The sequence below is a fragment of the Pseudorca crassidens genome, chromosome 16 (genome assembly GCF_039906515.1).
Source record: "Pseudorca crassidens isolate mPseCra1 chromosome 16, mPseCra1.hap1, whole genome shotgun sequence".
Classification (NCBI taxonomy): domain Eukaryota; kingdom Metazoa; phylum Chordata; class Mammalia; order Artiodactyla; family Delphinidae; genus Pseudorca; species Pseudorca crassidens.
In genome coordinates, this window is record NC_090311.1 from 11734696 (window position 1) to 11755513 (window position 20818).

At 51.1% G+C, this 20818-nt stretch overlaps 1 protein-coding gene across 1 annotated transcript in view; it reads left to right on the forward strand.

The window, feature by feature from the left end:
* Window positions 1-20617, forward strand: part of RGS10 (regulator of G protein signaling 10) — a 36537-nt gene extending 15920 nt beyond the window's left edge. The window contains exons 4-5 of the mRNA XM_067709248.1: window positions 6153-6296; window positions 20267-20617. Coding sequence (XP_067565349.1) covers window positions 6153-6296; window positions 20267-20413 — 291 coding nt within the window. The 3' untranslated portion in view covers window positions 20414-20617. The remainder of the gene's footprint in view (window positions 1-6152; window positions 6297-20266) is intronic.
* The last annotated feature ends 201 nt before the right edge of the window (window positions 20618-20818 follow it).

Genomic DNA, 20818 nt, shown 5'->3' on the forward strand with positions numbered 1-20818 from the left:
CCCTCCCTCCCTGGGGTTGTAATTGCCAGGTGTTCATATTCCACAATCAGCTTTCAAAGCAGTTCTCTCCCTTTGCTATTTCTTCGTGGTTTAACATTTTTCTATGAAGAGCCTCTTCCCCATGAATTAGCATGTGAGATCCATCTATCTTTTAACATAAAGCAAACTTTATGTCTTATAAAACCTCAGAAAAAGCTCCAAGAAGGTGTTCATTCTTTGGCTATCCCTGAATTCATTCATTCATTCATTCATTCATCTGCACATGCATATTGGGCCTGTTTACTGTGTAACAAGGATTAAGATGGATACAGCGGCTCGTACAGATTTGTAAAAACCAAACCGAGTGGGGGTGGGGAAGTGGTGGGGTGGTACAAGATGTCTAATAATCATAACTCTGAGAGCAACTTGCACTGATATTTAAATATAATAGTACCATGCATTTTTATAGTGTTTTAGAGTTAACAGTTATGGGGGGAGGGGTCTATGGTATTTATTAATTTTATTGTATATATTTAACACTAAAACTTGATCCAGGGTTTTAGAGTGTTTGATGTTCTTATTTAAAGTAATAGTAAAGGTTTTCCTGAAAGGCTAAAACACTATCTTCTTTATTTAAAAAAAAAAAACAAACAAACTACTTAAAAATCCAAAAGTGATGAGTGTTCCTTATATGAAGGTCATTCAGTTCACAAGCAGATGCAGTAAGAAGGGTTCTTGCCCTCAGCACCCTCCAGGTTTCACTCTGTCTCTGGTTTGGGCTGTGTCTTTCTGACCTTTGACGTGGACTTGGCCAGGTCCAGGCGGGACCGGATAGGAGCTCAGCTGCTCACGGTGTGGGCTGGGGTCTGGCATGGGCCTGCCCGGCATCTCCACTCCTTCCTGCCTCACTGTGTAACTTTCCGGCGTCCTCTACTGTCTTCTTACTGTAACCAAGGTTTCACTTACTTTACATCCCTGTCTACTGCATTTTCCTTATTAAAACTTTACTGTTTACTGTTTGCTGCTGAGCCAAAGAGGATGCTATGATTACATTTTTTTCTTCTTGGACCATTTTTTACTCTTCTTATTTTTATACTCTCAGATAGCCCTTTAAAATGCTTCTCAATACGGTGTTACACAGGTCTCTCAGATCATCTCTGCAGTCCGAGTTCCCCTGGGGACTCCTCCCGGGGCCCCCTGACTACCCCACCCACTGGGGCGCCCCCCTGTCTTCCTTTGCCACCAGTGGCCATTCCGTCTGTCCCTCCCCTGCCTCCTGGACCCAGATCCTCATCTGTCTGGAGTCACTCCCTCATTTTGGTGGAGCATGACCAGCAATAGCTTCTTGAGAAAGGGTACATGGCAGGTAGACCTTTAAAGAATCGTATTGAGTGAAAATGCTATTTTTTTCCTCTTCTCCTGCGTCATGGATAATCTGATGGAGCATAGAATTGAATTCTAGGTTAAAACTCACTCAGAATTTTGAAGACCTTGTCCCATTATCTTCCATTTTTGTTAAGAACCAGTATGTTACATGTAAGCTGTTTTGTTTTCTTTGCTTGTTCACCACCAATATTCTAAAACTGTACAGTCAGAGGCTTAGAGCGGGCTGAGGTTCGTTCATCGTGTGGGGCATTTGGTGGAGCCTTTTAATCTGGAAATTTGTAGTTCTGGGAGATGTTCTTATATTGTTATTTTTATTATCATTATTATTATTTTTTTTTGCGGTACGCGGGCCTCTCACTGTTGTGGCCTCTCCCGTTGCGCAGCACAGGCTCCGGACGCGCAGGCTCAGCGGCCATGGCTCACGGGCCCAGCCGCTCCGCGGCATGTGGGATCTTCCCAGACCGGGGCACGAACCCATGTCCCCTGCATTGGCAGGTGGATTCTTAACCAGTGCGCCACCAGGCAAGTCCCCCGATGTGTTTATAAACTAAACATACCTCCAATCAGCTGGGTTGGGAGAAATTTGCTGGACGTCTGTGTGCGGAATTTCACTTAACCCTTGTGTTCGGTTTGGCATCTCTTCCTTGCCCTCCTTTGTGTCTCTGTCTGCAGCTTCCCTGAGTCAATTTCTTTAGAGAAGAAAACTCCAGGCTCTCGGGGGTGGGGCGTGGATAACTGCTCAGAGCTGGGGGTCGGGACCTGGGGGGTCTAACGGCTTCTTTCTGCTGCCTTCTTCATCCCTCCTGCCTAGGTTCCCAGATGCCCCTGAGTTCCTGCCATTTTGGGACATTTCTTTGCATCCCCAGCCCTGCCACCTCCCCTCACCAACCTTGCAGGCGCCTAGGTTTCTCCTTGCTGCTCTCTGCAGAGTCATTCGCTGTCCCTCCATCTGCTTTCCATTTCCTGAGTCTGTTCTCAGAAATATTCTCAAACCATTTACTTGACATTTTCTTTGCCTCATTCTCTTTCTGAAGTGGATATTAATGAAGGTAGTGGCTTGATCCTTTAATTTCCTTATGTGTCCTGTTCCGTTGTCCATCTCTGGCAGAGTGATGGGGACAGAGGGGAATGGGCTGGCAAGATAAGCAAGACTCAGTGACAGGCAGGGTGCGGGGTGAGAGAGGCATTGGGGGATCACTGTTCCCGGCTTCCTGGAGTAGAGACGGCAGGACCCCCCTGCCAGGAGGGGCCCACTTCTTTCCTTGGCGTTAGGTGTGGGGTGTCTGTGGGACATCCAAGCCCACATTACTGGAAATCAGTTGGCTACATGGTCAGTAGCTTCGGGGAGAGGGATGGGCTGAGATCTTGGGAGAGCATGTGGCTAGGAAAGCGTTCGGCCTAGGGCAGAACTTGGGAAACCCCAGAATTTATGGGGGTGGGGGGGACAGAGGGACAGGAGGTGGCGAAGGAGACAGAGGCAGGGAGGTGTTGGGGAATCCTGAGAGGGCAGCGGCACTGAGCAGGGCCAGGGGCCAGAGAGCAGTCCAGGAGAAGGACGGCAGTGGGCTGGCAGGGTGGGCAGAAGCCAGGGGCTGGGGAGCGGGTGGCAGGGAGAAAGTGGAGACACAAATACACATTTTTTTCTTTTGAGATGTTTCAGTAAGAAGTCATTAACTACAGGGGGATGTGGGTAAAAGGTTTTGTTTTATTTTCCCAATGGAAAAATGTAAAGCACGCTTATTGGATGAGGGAGAGGAGGCAGAACGTGGAGAGGAGCGCTCGTCGGAACATGGGCTGCCGATGCCTTTGCCTTTGTTCTGGGTCGATTTTTGTTTCTGGGGCTGATACTAAAGGGAATTTGCTTCTCCTAAGCGTGCACTTCCTGGGAGCAGTGCTGGAGTGCTGACTTCTGCTGAGCACCGCTGTGGCTGACGCACTGCCAGGTGGGGAGGACGGTCCCGGGCTGGTGGGGTGTCTGGGAAGCAGACCTGGGTGCACACGCTCCCACGGGCATTCCTCAGGTTGATGCCGGGAGTCACCACTCAGACCCAGGGGGGATCCTTTTCCGGCACCGTCTGGGGCAGGGTTGGGCGCTGGGCACAGCTGCTGTCCACAGCGGGGCAGCTGCTCTGGTAGAGTCCGTAGAGTCTGGTAGGAGAGCGGCTGACCATCTTTCCAGGTCACACCGAGGGTCCCAGACCCAGGCGGCCTCACCAGTGGGGGATGTTCTCACCCTGTCCCGACGGGAGCTGCAATAGGGTTAACCAAGCTCTGGAAAATATACCAAAATAACTCAAGAGACCTGGTTCTTCTTTTTTGCTAAGTGTTCTTGGCGTGGACACCAGGCCTTCCCATGACCGGCCTGCGGTTGGCAGTCTCAGGGTTCCCCTTCTCAGTCACGCTTCCTAGCCCAGCCAGATAAGCTCTGCCCACGAAGCCGTCACTCTGAGTGATCAGTCAGAAATGAGGGTGGCCCTGGCCTGGGTGCCTCGGGGGCCCTGCACTCTTCCCAGAGACTCGGGGTGTTGGGGACATTCGGGGGGTGCTGAGAGGCCCGAGGCTGATATACCTACAGGCCCCGCCTCCCCGGAACCTGCTTCCTGTCTTCCCTTCCGCCCCATGTCTAAGCCTCAAGCTACTCGTTATACTTCTTCTTTTCAGAAGCACCCAAGACAGCCTGCATCCATCTGGAAAACTGTGTGTGTGTGTGTGTGTGTGTGTGTGTGTGTGTGTGTGTGTCTGTGTGTCTGTGTGTGTCTGTGTTCAGGGGGGAGGGAAGAAGGAGGGGAGGCCTAAAGTGATTTCTGCTTCCAGGGCCTCACATGGAGTTTGCTAATCTGACTGGCTGAAAGTCTACTTTCATGAAGTATTGTTAAAACAGGAAGTGGTTTTCCAAAAACGTTCCTTCCTGACAGATGGGGGTGGTGGGAGGGAAGCTCATGGCTTCCTGGAGGGAGTGGGTCTTCAAGAGGCGGGTGGCCTCAAAGTACTGCCCCATCCGGTCTCCACAGCTGTCTCCAGGCCTGTCCCCTGGAGTAGCCATGTTAAGGCCCCGACCTGGACGGTCTTCCTGCACGTCTTGCCAAGGCTTTCTTTCTGGGGGGATGGCAGGTGGTCAGGCCTCCATCTCGTGGGGTCGTTTGTCAACTAGTCCCGGTACCTAAAGAAGTTAAAGGACTGCTTTTTGCCTTCTTTCAAGCACCTGCTATTGAAGCCTTCTGGTGGTTTCCACGAGGCCAAAGGGTTCCTAAGCCAAGTTCTGCAGCACGTGGGAGGCCCCAGGTGGGCTCTCTGGAGAGAATGGCAGTCTCTAGGCAGACCCCGAAAAGCCTCCTTGCATCCCCCCGCAAATCATAGCTCCGTGGCTCCATGACAGAGGCATATGTTGTCTGGCTTCCTCTGTAGGGTGAGCTAACACTGAGGCTCTAATGTTTGGAGAAAAGCCCCATATTTGCCACCTGAGAGGTGCGAGCACAGGAAGTCAGAGAACATAGAATCCTCAGGGGACGCCCTGCAGGACCCCGGCACGGATGCCTGCTGTGTTTAAGAGCACCCACCGTGAGAGCGTTCCTGTACCAGCCACTGCTGGGTTTTGGTGCAACCTAAGTGCAGATGCGCACACCTTTTCGAACTCCACTGACAAGCCCTCCCAGGGCAGTGCTTCCGTAGGGTTGATGCCTTCCGGCCCGACGGCCCTTGGGCAGGCAGCAAGTGTTCTCTCTCTTGCTAATTCTCATACCTCCTTCCCTGGAAACAACCCCCAGCCCTGGAAGGCTGACAGTGCATCGCCTGCTGGGAGGATAATGTATTGCGCGGGCGTGGACCTGAGCAGAAATGCCAGGCTTTGGAGTCAGATGGTCCTCTGTCTCCCTGTAGGCTCCCTGGATAAGCCACGTCACTTCTCCTGGCCTCTGTGTCCTCGTCAGGGATGGGGCACTTCATGGGCGCCCAAGGGGTTAAGGAAATGGGACCATAGTTGTAAAACACCTAACGTGTCTGGCACATAGTAGGGGCTTGATCGCTGGTTGGGATATGTGTTCATGGTTTAACTTGATTTTTTTGTATTGTGGTAAGATAGACATGACACACACCTTACCACACTGACCATTTTTTAGGGCTCTCATGTTTACCATTTTAACCATTTTAAAGTGTACAGTTCAGTGGCATTAAATACATTCACAGTGTTATACATCTATCACCACTATCCAGTTCCAGAACTTTTTCATCACCCCAAACAGAGACCCCTTACCCATTAAGCAGCCACTCCCCATTTCCCCCTCCCCCAGCCGACCACTCACGTCTCTCTCTCTATGGAGTTGCCTCTTCTGAATATTTCACAGAAATAGAATCATGTCACGTGTGGCCTTCCGTGTCTGGCTTCCTTCACTGAGCGTCATGCTTTCGGGGTTCATCCGTGCTGTAGAATATGTTGGTGCTTTATTCCTTTTTATTGCTGAATAATGTTCCCATGAGGCCTTGATTTGGGGCAGTCACAGGATGGCTGTGGATGCTACCGAATGTCCCTCACTCCGGGCTGGGATTCTTTCTGACATCATTTCGGAATGGATAGTGGTTTTGAGACAGGAGGTGTGGCCTACAGATGCATGGAAGAGGAGGGGAAGGGGCCAGGCCGACCGTGAGCCCCCCCGCCCCCCGGCCTCCCATCCAGCTCAGCTCCGGAGCCACAGCCAGATCCCCCAGGGCTCTCACAGCAGCGCTCCTTCTGGGCTCAGGCCGGGAAGGGCTGTGCTCGCCGATAACAGACAGGCTCTCCGTGTCTCCCCCAGATGCAGGAAAAGGCGAAGGAGATCTACATGACCTTTCTGTCCAGCAAGGCCTCTTCACAAGTCAACGTCGAGGGCCAGTCCCGGCTCAATGAGACGATACTGGAGGAACCGCACCCACTGATGTTCCAGAAGCTCCAGGACCAGGTAACCTGACTTCCCTACATGCACCTTGATTGGAAAACTGGCATTTTTTTCCCAGCCTGGAAGAATTCAGTTAAAACCAGATGTTCGACACCCTAGAAGCCGTCCCACCCGACCGGGCAGGCTGCGGCATGTGAAGGGGCCGTGGTTGGTCAAAGAGCAGGCTGGCCTGCCAGGCCCAGGATTTGACCCATTGGAGGCGCCCTCAGGCCTCGTTCCTCTTGGTCTACACGTAGTTTGACCGAGCAGCGTTATCTGTCTTCTCAACCAGATGAGAAGGGAGGCTGGAGCTATTTGAGGAACCCACACTGAGGAAGCAACGAGTGGTAACCGCTGAAGGTAGGAGCAGCCAGAAAAATCTAGAAAAGCAAAAGCACGTGGACTCGGAGTGGCGGGGAACCTGGGGCTTTTGTGCAAACATCGCCTCCTACTTCAGTTGGCCCCATAGTCCACTTTGCCAACGTAGTCCACTTAAAGCAGGAAAAGTTAGGTTTAAAAAATGGACCTAGGGCTTCCCTGGTGGCGCGGTGTTTGAGGGTCCGCCTGCCGATGCAGGGGACGCGGGTTCGTGCCCCGGTCCGGGAAGATCCCACATGCCGCGGAGCGGCTGGGCCCGTGTGCCATGGCCACTGAGCCTGCGCGTCCGGAGCCTGTGCTCCGCAACGGGAGAGGCCACGGCGGTGAGAGGCCCGTGTACCACAAAAAAAAAAAATGGACCTAGAAGGGGTAAACTTTAGTGTTCTGGCAAATTTTCGTATGAGGAATGCCAGCAGTAAAATAGGCAAGAGGGGTGAAGCTGCATTGCAGAGATTTTTTCAGGCATGAATTTGCAGATGTGACTATTCATAGCATGCTCTGTTCTTATGAAACGTTGTATGCACACATGTGGACCATGGAACACTGACAGATTTCAAACTTCTGCTGGCCCTGTTCTTATTGGGGAAGCAAAGGCCTTACTTGGCACACAAGTGGAGACCAGCTCTTAGCTTGATTCAGCATTCCTCCAACATGAGCAAGCCTAGAGCCACCTGTTGTTACAACAAAAGCTGGGCCCCACCCCCAGAGTTAACCAGTGGACTTGATGGTTCCCAAGTGGGCTGAGACTTTGCCGTCCTAACAAGTCCCCAGGTGGTGCTCATGCTGCAGGTCCTGGGACTACACTTTGAAAACCACTGGCCCACGGCATCAGTTGGCATTTTTTTGATCACCTGGAGTATGCACAGAGCCCAGAGCCATGTCCCAGCATGCAGAAGGCCTCATTTGCTCAGCATCAGATAGAAAACAAATAGGTAGAAAATACAAATATTAGCTTGAGAAGGTTTTCCAGTTGGTACAGTGGCAAGTGCAAATTCCACATGAATTCTAAGTCAAATTTGAGTGTTGAAGGGACTCCAGTTAGCATGGGAGACTTGCTGAGGGCTTCCTGGAGGTAGTGATGTTGAGCCAATGGGAGGGATGCCATGGACATAGATTTGTGGAGGGAAAGGGATGCATGGTTAAAGGCAGCTCTTGTGTCTGTAGCCACACGGGGGTGTCTGCCCCACCCGGACCTCAGAATCTTTTACAAACTTCCTAGGTTACTCTGAAATGCAGCCAGGACTGAGAACCTGCACTGAAGCCCCTGTGTTCTCGGTATTCTCAATAAGAACAATATCTACCCTTCAGGGGTGCCCTTCTGTGCCCCCTTGGCATATATTATCTCATTTAATCTCCAGTGAGTAGTGGTATTCCCATTTTGGTGATGAGAAAAGCAAGGTTCCAGGAGACTAAGTGGTTTGTTAGCACAAAGTCCCATAGGTACAGGGCGTGCTGGAGGCCGATGCACCTACCTTCAGAGACTGTACGCCGCACACACTCACAGCTTGTGCAGCTGTCCCGCCCTCGTGGGCAGCCCCTCATGGCTCCTCAAAGCCGCATGAGACCGGTTGGAGCAGAGGGATTGCCACGCGAATACGATCCTTTTCTGGGATCGCCGAAGGCAAGGTAGCCGCAAGGAATGAGGTGGGCTGCTGTCTCTCCACGCGGTGGGACAGCTCTCCTGTCCCACCAGCTCTCCTTGTGTTAGGCCTGCGACACATCTCAAAATGGAGCTAGGCCTCTGTGACCAGGGCACCTCCGTTGGATTCAGACTGTGGGAGGTTTAGCTGGTGCAGAAAGGAGGAAATACAAGGGACCAAGGACAATTTTTTTAAGCGACAAAATATTTTTAAAATAACTTTTATTAAGAAAAACTTTTATTGACCTAACTAGAAAAATCATACATGCTCAACAAAAGAAACTTGGAAAACCAAAATATAAAGATAAAAACAATTCATAATTTTATGCCTGGAGATAGCATTTAACGTCTAGACTTTCCATCATTTTTTTTCTATAAATATGCATGTGCACACATGTCTAACAAATGTGGCACAATGCAGTTCAAACTACTTACTGTAAATAAAATACTTTTATACCCTGTTGTTAAAAGTCATTTATTTGAGGGGAAGACAGAGGTACTAACTATCTTCCTCGGGCATAATTGGGTGGAGAGAAGGTATTTGGAATCTGAGCTGAGTCCACAGTGAGTCCCTGCAAAGGCCTCTGGGTTCTGTTTCACTTCAGAAACCTCTGCCTCTTGGGGCCCTTGCTGGCAACTGTCAAAATGTATGCTCAGCAGAGTCTATGGGTCTCTGCTCCCCAAAGGCCCTCACAAGAGCCCTGCTTTCCTAAGTGAAGGAGAGTGAAGCTGAGGGGAGCATGTTTGGAACCACAAGATTTCACGTAACTTAAAAGCCTCCTCAGCGGCTTTGGCTTCGTTGAGCACCGCCTGGCTTTATCGCCGAGCTGTCTGAGCTGGCTGCGTTCAGCACCGGCTCACCAGGAAATCTCCAGGGGCCTCAGCCCCTTCCCACGGCAGGCAGTGCCCGAGCCCTGGAGGCTGCTGAGAGGGCAGCGTGGACTTTGGGGCACAGCTGGAGCCTAGAAGGATGGGAAGATCTTCCCTGAGCATCAGATGAGATGACTTGACATCCACGAATCTCATTTAAAGGAGAGCTTCTCGGGTCTTCATTCAGATCCTGTTGATTCTTGGTTTACACACAGTTCTAACAGGTTCTGGTTTTTCAGTTCACAGCCCATTTGAAGTGCTGATAGAGGCTGTGGAGTGAGAGGCAGCAAGAAGTGATGGCTGACAACCAGGGAGGAAGCAGAAAAATGATACTAAACACAAAACCACAGCACAGTGATTGGGAACCACTGAGCGTGGGGAATCTCACAGCCCCACACACCGCACTGGGGGCATCCCTGTGCTACAGGACGGTGATGCAGTTAGTGATCCTAATGACCCCAGATTATAAAGCAAAACTTAAATTGTGGTCAGTGTGTTCACTGAAGAATGTGTTAGGCGTTTTAATAAGAATTTCATCATAGGGCTTTCCTGATGGCGCAGTGGTTGAGGGTCCGCCTGCCGATGCAGGGGACATGGGTTCGTGCCCCGGTCCGGGAAGATCCCACATGCCGTGGAGCGGCTGGGCCCGTGAGCCATGGCTGCTGAGCCTACGTGTCCGGAGCCTGTACTTCACAACGGGAGAGGCCACAACAGTGAGAGGCCCGCATACCGCAAAAAAAAAAAAAAAAAGAATTTCATCATACATGATATCTTTTTAAAAAAATTATTCATTTGTTTGTTTGTTTATTTATTTATTTGGCTGCACCGGGTCTTAGTTGAAGCATGTGGCATCTGCATTGCAGCATGCGGGATCTTTAAGTGAGGCCTGAGGGATCTAGTTCCCTGACCAGGGATTGAACCCGGGCCCCCTGCATTGGGAGCGTGGAGTCTTAAAGCTGGACCACCAGGGAAGTCCCCATAAATTATATCTTAAGAGAAGTTGGGGGGCTTAAAACTTTGTTACCTGGAAAATTCATAATTAGAGAGACTGTTCTCTGATTTAATTCTGTGCTGCCAACGTGGCCCAGGTGTGTGCCCGGCACGTGCCTGTAAAGCCAGGAGAGGTGAGGGTAGCACTGGGGGCATCTCCCTGGAACTTTAGCCTACAGTCAAAGGCTGCTGTTGGACAATTTTAAGTTGTGGGAAGCAGGAAGGAGGAGGTGATCTTACAAAGAGCTGTTTTCTTCAATGGATTGCACTTCACTGCAGTGGCTTTTTAGTCTTAAAAACTCCCCTGGGAGGTCTAGTTCAGTTCTGGTTGGTTTGCTGGTGTGTGAACTTGTTTTTTCTTTCATTCCTTTATGTTATAAATATTGATGCAGGGCCTCCTATGTACCGGGGACTGTGCTAGGAACTGTGTGTGCAGTGAGGAAATCAGCATCTGTCCACCCAAGAGGACAGACAGAGATAAATGCTAAGAAAGAGATGAAACAGATGACGGGTTAAGAGTGACTGAGAGGGGCCTATTTTGGGTCTAGTGGTCAGGGAGGACTCCTTGAAGAGATGCCTGAGATCTGAGTGGCAAGGGGGAGCTGCGTGAGAAGACTTGGGGGCAGGACCTTCCAGGGAGAGCCAATGGCAGTTGCAAAGGCCCTGGGGCAGGAATCCACTGGGTCTGTGCCTGCAGTGGAGTGAGCATGGGAGATGAAGAAGCTAAGCTGGAAGGGACTGGCCGGGGTTAGGCCCTGAGGCCATGGCAACCAGTTTAATTTCAACAGTGACTGTAGAATGTGCCGGCTGGGCTCATAAGGTTTGGTTCTCTTGAAAGCCGGGCACCTTGGCTCTGATCCCCAGCTCCGGCTGTGCCCGTCCCTCCTCAGCCAGTCAGGAGAATGCAGATGACTCGGTGCAGATCCATCTCTGTTCTAGAAACTCAGCTGCGAACCCGCAGTCTCCTGACCATGGCTCATTGTTTGTATCCTGATGACCTAACCCCCTCCCCCCTCCCTTACTCCTCCCTGCCCATCACTTCCTGGACGCTGAGCTCAGATTTACTGTCACTGTCACTGCATGTTAAGTAAGGCTGGAGGGGGAAGTGGGAGCTCATGTTCCAAGACTGCCTCCATCTGACCCCAGGTGGGTCCTGTTTCCTGGTGTGGCTTCTGTGGCCTCATCGGTAACGTGGGGCTTTCGGCAAACACGGCTACCTCTCCAAGCAGCAAAGCAGTCCACAAGCCTTCAACGCCCCATTTTATTAATTAATTAATTTTTGGCTGCGTTGGGTTTTCATTGCTGTGCACAGGCTTTCTCTAGTTGCGGTGAGCGGGGGCTACTCTTCGTTGTGGTACGTGGGCTTCTCATTGCGGTGGCTTCTCTTGTTGGGGAGCATGGGCTTTGGTAGTTGTGGCTCGCAGGTTGTAGAGCGCAGGCTCAGTAGTTGTGGCGCACGGGCTTAGTTGCTTCGCGGCATGTGGGATCTTCCTGGACCAGGGCTCGAACCCATGTCCCCTGCACTGGCAGGCGGATTCTTAACCACTGCACCACCAGGGAAGTCCCAATGCCCCATTTTAAAAAATTGCTCCCTGATGGCCACAACCTTGTTTCCGTAGAGCCGACTTTTCTTTGACTTTAGAATTTAGCAGCTTTGAAACTTTGGCTAAGATGCCATCCCTCCCTGAGCCTCAGTTTCCTCATTTGTGAAACGCAGGTTATGATAAGGCAGTTGTGAGGATGAAATGCACTCATGTCTGTGAAACACTGACTTGGTGCAGCACCTGGCGTGCAGCCAGCCCTCCACAGGTGTTAGCTGTGCATGTCCTTTAAATTGTCTTAATGCAGTAGTTCTTAACTGTCGTGGGACATGGGGCAATGTCTGCAGACATTCTCGGTTGTCATGATCGGAGTGGGGGGGGTGCTTCTGGCACCTAATGGGCAGAGGCCAGGTTGCTGTCAAAACACCCTGCAATGCACAGGACAGCCCTGAGCCCCCCCACCGCCCCACGACCCCCTACACACACACATATCTGGTCCAAAATGTCAGTGGTGCCCAGGTGGAGAAACCCTGGCTTAACGTAACTTTCAGAAATGTAGCAGAATCCACGTGCCTTACCCTCGCTAGGTTCCCACCTTTCAAAAAAGCACCAGATAATGTCTGTCAGTTTCCTACACTTCAGTGAATTCTGGGGAAACATTAAGGCGGAACCTCTTCACAGTTTACACTGCTTTTGTGTGTGCATCTTATCTGACTATCAAGTAGGCTCGGGGAAGGTGGAACCTGGCACCTCACTTTACGAGAGAAAGTTCCCTTGAGGGGAAGGTGACCTGAGTGGCCTGAGGTCCCAGAGCTGGAAGAGGGGAAACGGGGCATGAACCCGGCGCTTCTGGTTCAGCCGGACTCCTCCTGCCACACTGAGGCCCATGGTCCACGGGAAGCAGTGGTGTTTGTTCTTACTGTTCTCCCTCTGGTCTGTGCCGCCTTCTTCCTTTCCTGGGCGCTGGTACAGCGGCATGGTCTTTGGCGATTAAAGACCAGCCAACACTCTTACCTTCTTCTCCTTTCCCACCTTCGCCTCCCTTGCTCAGTAGTGCTCTCCTGTACCTCCAGCCCTGGCTGATTCTAGAATATTCCCATCAGTCACTAAGGCACTGAGAGTCACCCACGACATGAAGGGATCAAATTAGTCACAGCAGCCTAACATGTACAAGAAATGACAGTGCCGGTCTGTTCTGGCCCTGTCAGCTTGGTGGCCTGGACACATGTGTCCTTCTCAGCTACGTGGCTAGAACTCCAGGGAGGAAGGCCAACACAGCCAGCACTAGCCACGAGCACATCCTGTTACTGCCTTGCCCAGGATTCTGGACAAGTTAATTTTAAAAATTATTTTTAGGGCTTCCCTGGTGGCTCAGTGGTTGAGAGTCCGCCTGCCGATGCAGGGGACACGGGTTCGTGCCCCAGTCCAGGAAGATCCCACATGCGGCGGAGCGGCTGGGCCCGTGAGCCATGGCCGCTGAGCCTGCGCGTCCGGAGCCTGTGCTCCGCAACGAGAGAGGCCACGGCAGTGAGAGGCCCGCGTACCACAAAAAAAAAAAAAAAAAAAAAAATTATTTTTAATTGTTAAATTACTATATGCATTGTTAAGATGAAGAGAAGAAAATTCACATAATCCAAGAGGAGATGAAAAGCTCAAATCCCCCAGTTCCTGCCTCTTCCCTCTCACTTTCCGCCTTATGTTGTGTATCCTTCCAGACCCTCCCCCGAATGTTTGAAAACGGAACACTTTGAAATCTGCTCAGTGACTTGAGCTTGTGCCATATGAAAGATTTAAAACAGAATTCTGCTCCTGCAAGTTTCTGGGCACCAATTTACACAACTTTCTTGCTCTGAAGCCTCTGGTTTGAATTCCACAGCATAGAATGATGGGTTCTCTGGAATAACAAGGATATTGGAGAAGAGGGAAGGGTCAAGGTCATTGCTCTCTCGGACCATGAAAGAGAAGCCTGCAGGTTTGAGGGGGGCAGGGGGGCTCATTCTTCTTCCATAAATCTTAGGGACCCCAGTGCCTACACTTACTGCAGATTTTGCGTGTTGCCAGGATGCCCTCACCCAGGCTTCGGGGTTGGTGCTAAGTCTGGTCTGGGGAGGGCAGAGTGGAGGTGGTTTTCTCCACTGAAAAGGAAGTCCTCAACCTCTGATGTTTAAAAAAATATCAAAAGACTTCAGTGAGATGTCAGCACTCCCAGCCACATCCTTGACAGCGAAAGGAACCATGCACCAGGCCCCTTTTTAGCAGTGTCGTTTCTTTGAATTTCCCCAGAACCCAAGAAATGAGAAGTGCTTCCTTTGTAGACCTCAGTAAGAAGGGTTGGGCCAGCTGGTGAGGACCCAGGGGTGGGGGGAGGGGCTGCCACGCCTACCAGGGTCATCTAGGAGTCCACTCCCTCTCCTAGCCCCTCGCTTCTCCAAGTCTGCCTGTGGTGGGAACTGGAGCTGGACTTACTGGGCACCTCAGTCTTGGTGCCAGCTGCCTTTTGCTCTCAACGGTCAAGCCCAGTCCGGAGAATGACATGTTCCAACGGGCAAAGCCAGAAAGAGCGGTTCATGGGTTTTCATTCAAGTGGAAGGAGCATTGGATCCTGGCGTTTGCCATGGCCCTATGGCTTCTGAGGGTGGGGAGGCAAGGACAGCATTTGAAATACTTTGAGTTTCGGGGTTTTTTTACAACTTTAAAATGGAGTTTAGGGGAAGAAGAGGGGGTAGGGGACGGGTGCCAGAGAGCACTGAACTTTCTCCCTGACGGCCAAAGGCGAAAATAAAACGCCTTCACCCCACGTCGAAAGCATGTCATTTCAGCTTTGGATTTGAGTATTAATGACTCCAGGATCAAGTGGACAAATCACCCCCCCTCCACCCCTGGCAGTGAGACAGCACCAAACCCATGGGTGTGCGAGCGGATTGCTCGCCGGGCAGGGGTCTCTGTCTCTGTCCGTGTTCGGCCTCTTTCTGGATTTCTGCTCTCACCTTGGCACGGCGTCCACCTCAGTGGGGGGCCTGTCCAGGAAGCAGCACTGTCCAGGCGACAGAACCTTCTGTGTGGCCTTCCCTGGTGCTTTGGGACAAGGGCTGGCCTGAGCTTTATCTTCTTACTTGCTCTCTGCCAGCTGCCCTCAGGCCTTCTCCCCCATCCCCCCATCCCCAGAGCGGGAGGTGATCTTCCATCAGGGGTGGGGACGTCCCCATCTGTGCCTGGCCCCAGCAGCCTCTGCGGCGCCCCGCTGATCCTTGCCTGAGGGCTGGAGGTGGAGGCTGGTTTTCTTCACACTTTGTGTCTGTCCGTGTGGTGTGAAAGCATGTCTGAGGTCTAGGTGTGCAGTTGCATTCTAGAACTGCAATTCATGGACAGTTATGTGTTCTTTCAGTCCTTTTCATGTAAAAACTAAACCAGATTCTTGAAGCAAATATGAAATTCCATTAATAAAATTTTCTGTTGCAGTAAAGGATTCATGTTTTTTCCTCCTGGTATCCAGTTGAAATAACATGGTGGAGGGCTTTGAAGAGGAGGTAGGATACGTGTTTAGTTTAGGTCTTTAATGGCCTTGTCCCCTAAGACGGGTTAAAAGATTTATTAGACTTGAAATGCACTTGAGACAGGGATGAAACCTTCACGGAGAGGCCCTCAAGGCTGGTTAAGCTTCTCATTGTCTATATGGCTGAATATGCGTCTGTGAGGGAGTCCTTTTCGGGAGCAGCAGACCCGGAAGAGTCTCAAATTGAAGCACCACGTGGATATTTTCCTTTGCAGAAAGGGGAATGCTAATCGGTCGCGCGGTCTGGGATCTGGGGAGGGCGGGGCGTCTTGTATAACAACTTTGAGTGGGGAGACCTCCTGGCAGGAAGACCCCCTTCTCTGTTTTCACTTCGAGTCCCACCGCCAGCAGCCTGAGGGTTGGCTCCCAAGGTCACGACATTAAGCAATTCACAGTCCTGGCGTCCAGCCCCCAGATGTGGGGCTGCTGAAACCTGAAACCTACTGGGCCACAGCTGTGATGGCCAAAAAAAAAAAAAAAAAAAGGTAGGGAATGCAACTTAGCTGCCAACTTGAGTTTTTTGCTCCACAGGCTGCCTGTCTCCCCGAAGGGGTGTTGGTCAAGGGGTGTTGGTCGGCAGCCTGCAGGCCCGGCCCCTGCCCACCTGGGTCTCCGCCTTCTTCTTTCGCTTCCCTGCAAACAACTAGAGGCGCATGGTCAGGGGATGATCACAGCCCAGCCCCAGTGAGGCCAGTCCTCCCTATCAGAGAGTCCTGGTTCTGTGGAACCTTCTGGAACCCCTAGGGCCATCTCATTTTCTGTGCACAAGCAGGAGTGAGGTGAAATCAATAATTTGACTGTGTTCATTTCCAAGGGCTGTCGTAATAGATTATTGTAAACTGAGTGGCTTAAAACCACAGACATTTTTTTCTCTCACAGCTCAGGAGGCCAGAAGCCTGAAACTGAGGTGTCGGCAGGGCTGTGCTCCTTCTAAAGGCTGGAGGGAAGACTCTTTCCTGGCCTCTTCCAGCTGCTGGTGGCCGCTGGCAGCCCTTGGTGTTCCTTGGCTTGTGGCTGCATCACTCCAACTCCAAAATCTCTGCCTCTGCCTTCACATGGCCTTCCTCTCTCTGTGTGTGTCTCTCTGTGTGTTCTCTCCTTTTCTTATGACAACACTCCTTGGATTTAGGCCCATCCTAAGTCCAGGATGATGTCATCTTGAGATCCTCAACTACCCCTATTCCCAAATAAAGTCACATTCTGAAGTTCCAGGTGGACCTAAACTTGGGGGTGGGGCACACCATTCAACCTACTATACTGACCTTTGGGGATGTTTATTTCCCACTTATACACACAAGCACTCGCTAAAGAACGTAGTTGGGATCATTGTTTTTAGTTTACGTGCATTTTAAAAATTCTGTGTTCAGTCACTTAACACTCACATACATTTTTCCATGTTAAACTCCTATGCAGTCTTCATTTTTAATGACTGCCTCTTGCTCTGCCACGAGTGGCAGGATAGCCTGGAGGTTAGGAGTGTGGGCTCGAGAGCCGGACGGCCAGAGTTTGCATCCTGCATCCTTTTTGCACCCTCTTTTACTCACTGTTATGGGCTGAATTGTGTCTCCCTCAAATTCATATGTCAGACTCCTAAGCCCCAGTACCTCAGAATGTGACTGTGTTGGGAGATGGGGGTCTTTAAAGAGGTGACTAACGTTAAATGAGGTCCTTGGGGTGGGCCCTACTCCAGCCTGACCAGTGTCTTTATAAGGAGTGGAGATTAGGACATAGACACACACACAGCAGAGACCAGATGACCCTGGGGAAGATGGCCACCTACAAGCCAGGAGAAGCCAACGCTGCCATCACCTTGATCTTGGACTTCCAGCCTCCAGGACTCTGAGGAAAGAAATTTTTGATTTTCAAGCCACCCAGTCCTTAGTACCTGTCATGGCAGCTGAGCTGACAACATACCAGCCACTGGGGCAAAACACCAAATCTCCAAGTCCTCCGTCCTTCCCATGTGTGATTGGGGTCCTCGGGTTCGGTGAGGATTAGAGAGGATGCTCCATGCATTGCCTGGCGTGTGGTTTGAAGGTGCTCTTAGTGGGGCTGGTACCACCCTGAATTGTTTTGCCAACGCTCTGTCATTGCTCGGTGGGTAGAGTCTATTCATTCACTGGGTGAATGTTTGTTCGGCCTCCGTCATGGCCATTTGCCCCGTGATAAAGAAGGCTGTGGTCAGCAGCTGGGTACCTGGTGTTTGGTCACTTTCTTTCTTTTCTTTTTTTTTTTTTTAATTTATCAATCACTTTGTTTTTTAAACTTTTATTTATTTTTATTTTATTTTTGGCTGTGTTGGGTCTTCTTTGAAGCGTGAGCTTTCTCTAGTTGTGGCGAGCAGGGGCTGCTCTTTGTTGCGGTGCATGGGCTTCTCATTGCGGTGGTTTCTCTTGTTGCGGAGCACGGGCTCTAGGTGCGCGGGCTTCAGTCGTTGTGGCATGCGGTCTCAGTAGTTGTGGCTCGCAGGCTCAGTAGTTGTGGCGCACGGGCTTAGTTGCTCCGCGGCATGTGGGATCTTCCCAGACCAGGGCTCGAACCCATGTCCCTTGCATTGGCAGGCGGATTCTTAACCACTGCGCCACCAGGGAAGTCCTGGCCACTTTCTTGAAAGAGATTTTTAGGACATTCTCTATCCTCTAAGCCATCTTCGCTGAGCACCAACCATGAGGAGCCCTGGGATGGGAGCTGCCTATTGCCATGAGCTCCTAGGCCAGTGCCCAGGAGACCCTTGGCCGGTGGCAGTGAAGACCCCGTGCAGAGATACCAGGCAGCTCACAGCCCCAGAAAATGAGACTCTTGGAATCAGCATCCCTTTTCTTCTTCAAATCTGTCCCAGTCTGATGGCTGCAGCTGCCACCCCCTGACTCGGCGGCACCAGGAGCTGCACCTGCAAGCAGGTGAGGGCTCGTGGAGAGGGCAGCCCCAGCCTGAAGGCCTTCACGGGCATCTCACACCCGCCCATGGCAGGGAGCAGCCCATCTGCTCTTGTTAAATAGCTCGCAGCCCCCTCCCCTCACGCTTGCCGACGCCAGGAGTGCCAAAGGGGCAGCCAAGCCTGTGGTGTCCTGGCATCTCCTGGAGGCCGAGTGAGTCCTGCCAGGTACTCGGCTGAAGCCACCTCCCCTCCTCCCTCCCCCACTGCCTCCGGCCTTGCCCAGGTGCCTCCAGCCCCAGCCTTTTTGCTTCTCTTCTTTGAAGAGCCACAGCAGGCAAACAGGATGTTCCACTCCCACACGTGGAGACTCAGACGAGACACTTGGGTCGAACCGCATCCTGCTGGCAGAGCTGGGTCCCATCCGCTGCGGACCTGGTCGGGATGGGGTGCGGGGCTGGGGGCCGGGAGGGCACTCGCGAAGCTGCTTTCATTAGTCACTTTTCGAGCATCGTTCCAAACTGTGAACTTGGTGGGCATCTCAAAGTTCCCTTTGGGGGCTCTTGTGCCAGGAAGGGCCGAATAATGCAGGTGGTGAGGGATGGCAACACCTGCACGAAATGATAATGGCATTCCTCATCCCCCGTCTCACCCCTGGCTATGATTCTAGTATTTTCTGGGAGGTGTTTTTTTTTTTTTAATGAATAATTTCTCCAAACCGTAGCACATCAGTCTAGGATTACAAGATGGCTACAAAATAGATGGCTGCCATGGAGAGGCACAAGGTGGGAGCTTACAGAGGCGTGGTCTTTCTGAGCAGTGAGATAAAACTGGAAGGACGCCCAGGGAAGGGCAGGCAGTAGCTGAAGAGTTTAAAGAAAACCCAAACTCTGCTGAAAGCAAAATGATTTAAGCGGTTCTCCCATGGTTGAAGCCGTCTTGGGAAAATGAAGGTGTCAAGGCTGAGGTCCAGTTCTCCCAGCCCCCAGGTAGATGTTCTGAGTCCCTGGACACCATCAGACATTTCATTTACGAAGTGGTTTGTGTGCCTGTTGAGAGAGGACAGATTGAAAAGACGTTTTACCACCCACTTGATAACCCTGCCTGGCAGTGAGCAGCATTCTAGACACCCCTGGAACTTTCCACTCGTTGAGCCCATTGGTGGTGCAATAAGGGAAGGCACCAGGGTGCGCAGGGCGGATTTTCGGTCTGCAGAATGCCCTGAAAGCTCGGTTGAAAGGTCTGAGAGAGGTGGAGAGAGATTTCTCAAAAGAGACTGTATCCCTCGACCACCAGAAAGCGCTTCCCTTTTGCTTCTCCTCTTCCCACCCCTTTGCAGGGCAAGGGAGGAGGGTGGTGGCAAAGGATGGGGTGGGAGGAGAGGGGATGCTGGGAAGAGAGGGGGCAGCTCTCGGAGGACTTGGGGTGAGGCAGGCGGCAGCCCTCTAATCTGTCAGGGTTTCTCCCCTTGCACCTGATGAGCACGTACCTTGGAATGATTTCTCTCCCAGAGATGCACTCCTGGAACTGTGTGAGCAAGCAGGTGTTTGCATTCCGCAGCTGACCGCTATTTTCTTTCATTAAGGCCTGTTCCCGAAGCCTCTGCTCGCCAGGACTACCGTTTCACTTCCCTGACCTGCATTGAATAAGCCCCATTTTGTTTCTGGGCATAATGATAGGTTTGTTTGAGATCTGGGATGCCAGACTTCCGGGGGTCTTAACAATATTGACATCGTCTGATATGACAGTGACAGTGGCCTAGTACACTGTCGTCTCTACAGAAATGGTTTCTCTTCTGCTATCTCAAGTTCCTGGAGCCATACATCCCTGTATTATCTACCCAAATAAAGTGGAAATTCTTAAAGGACCTCTTGATACAAAGGTATAAATCAGTGCTGTGCGAACCTATACTTCCGTGGAAGATATAGATAGGTTTGTTTCGTGTGACTCTCTAAGCTCTTATATTCCATTGAGAAAATTTCAAAATGACCCAAAACACCCAGGAAATCCAGCTTGTCTAGCACACGACGTACTTAACTTTCTTTGTGTGTTTAGCACGTATTTTCCTCAGCACACGATCGGTATTTAATAAATATTCGATGAGATGATTAGCCTCACCCTTCAGATTTTGTTTCCTTTTCCCCTTAGATCTTCAACCTTATGAAGTATGACAGCTACAGCCGCTTCTTAAAGTCTGACTTGTTCTTAAAACACAAGCGAACGGAGGAAGAGGACGAAGGTCCACCCGATGCCCAGACTGCAGCTAAAAGAGCTTCGAGAATTTATAATACATGAGCCCCCAAGACACTGGCAGGACTGGCAGCTTTCAGAAGCGAAGGAACTCGCTCTCAGGACCGTGCAGGGTTTATAACCTCTTTGTTTTCTGCAAGGACTGAAATGTGCAAAACGCTTCCATGGAATATGTGTATTTTATTACCTGCTTGACCAGTAAGTTTTGCATGATGGCTAATCTTACATAAAAAGACAAATAGCTTTGAAGTTTTAGTTCTCACACACACCCAAAGGGGGGACAGTCCTTAAAACACTGGACAGTTTGAGTATTTCACAGCTTGATTAAGCGTCATGTGAGGCCACCAGGTGAACATACAGCCACCTCTTACCTCTAAAGTCTTTGCCCTGCCTCTGTGTGTGGGTCACATGTGTCCACAGATTCACTTGGTGAACCAGCTCAAGAATGAA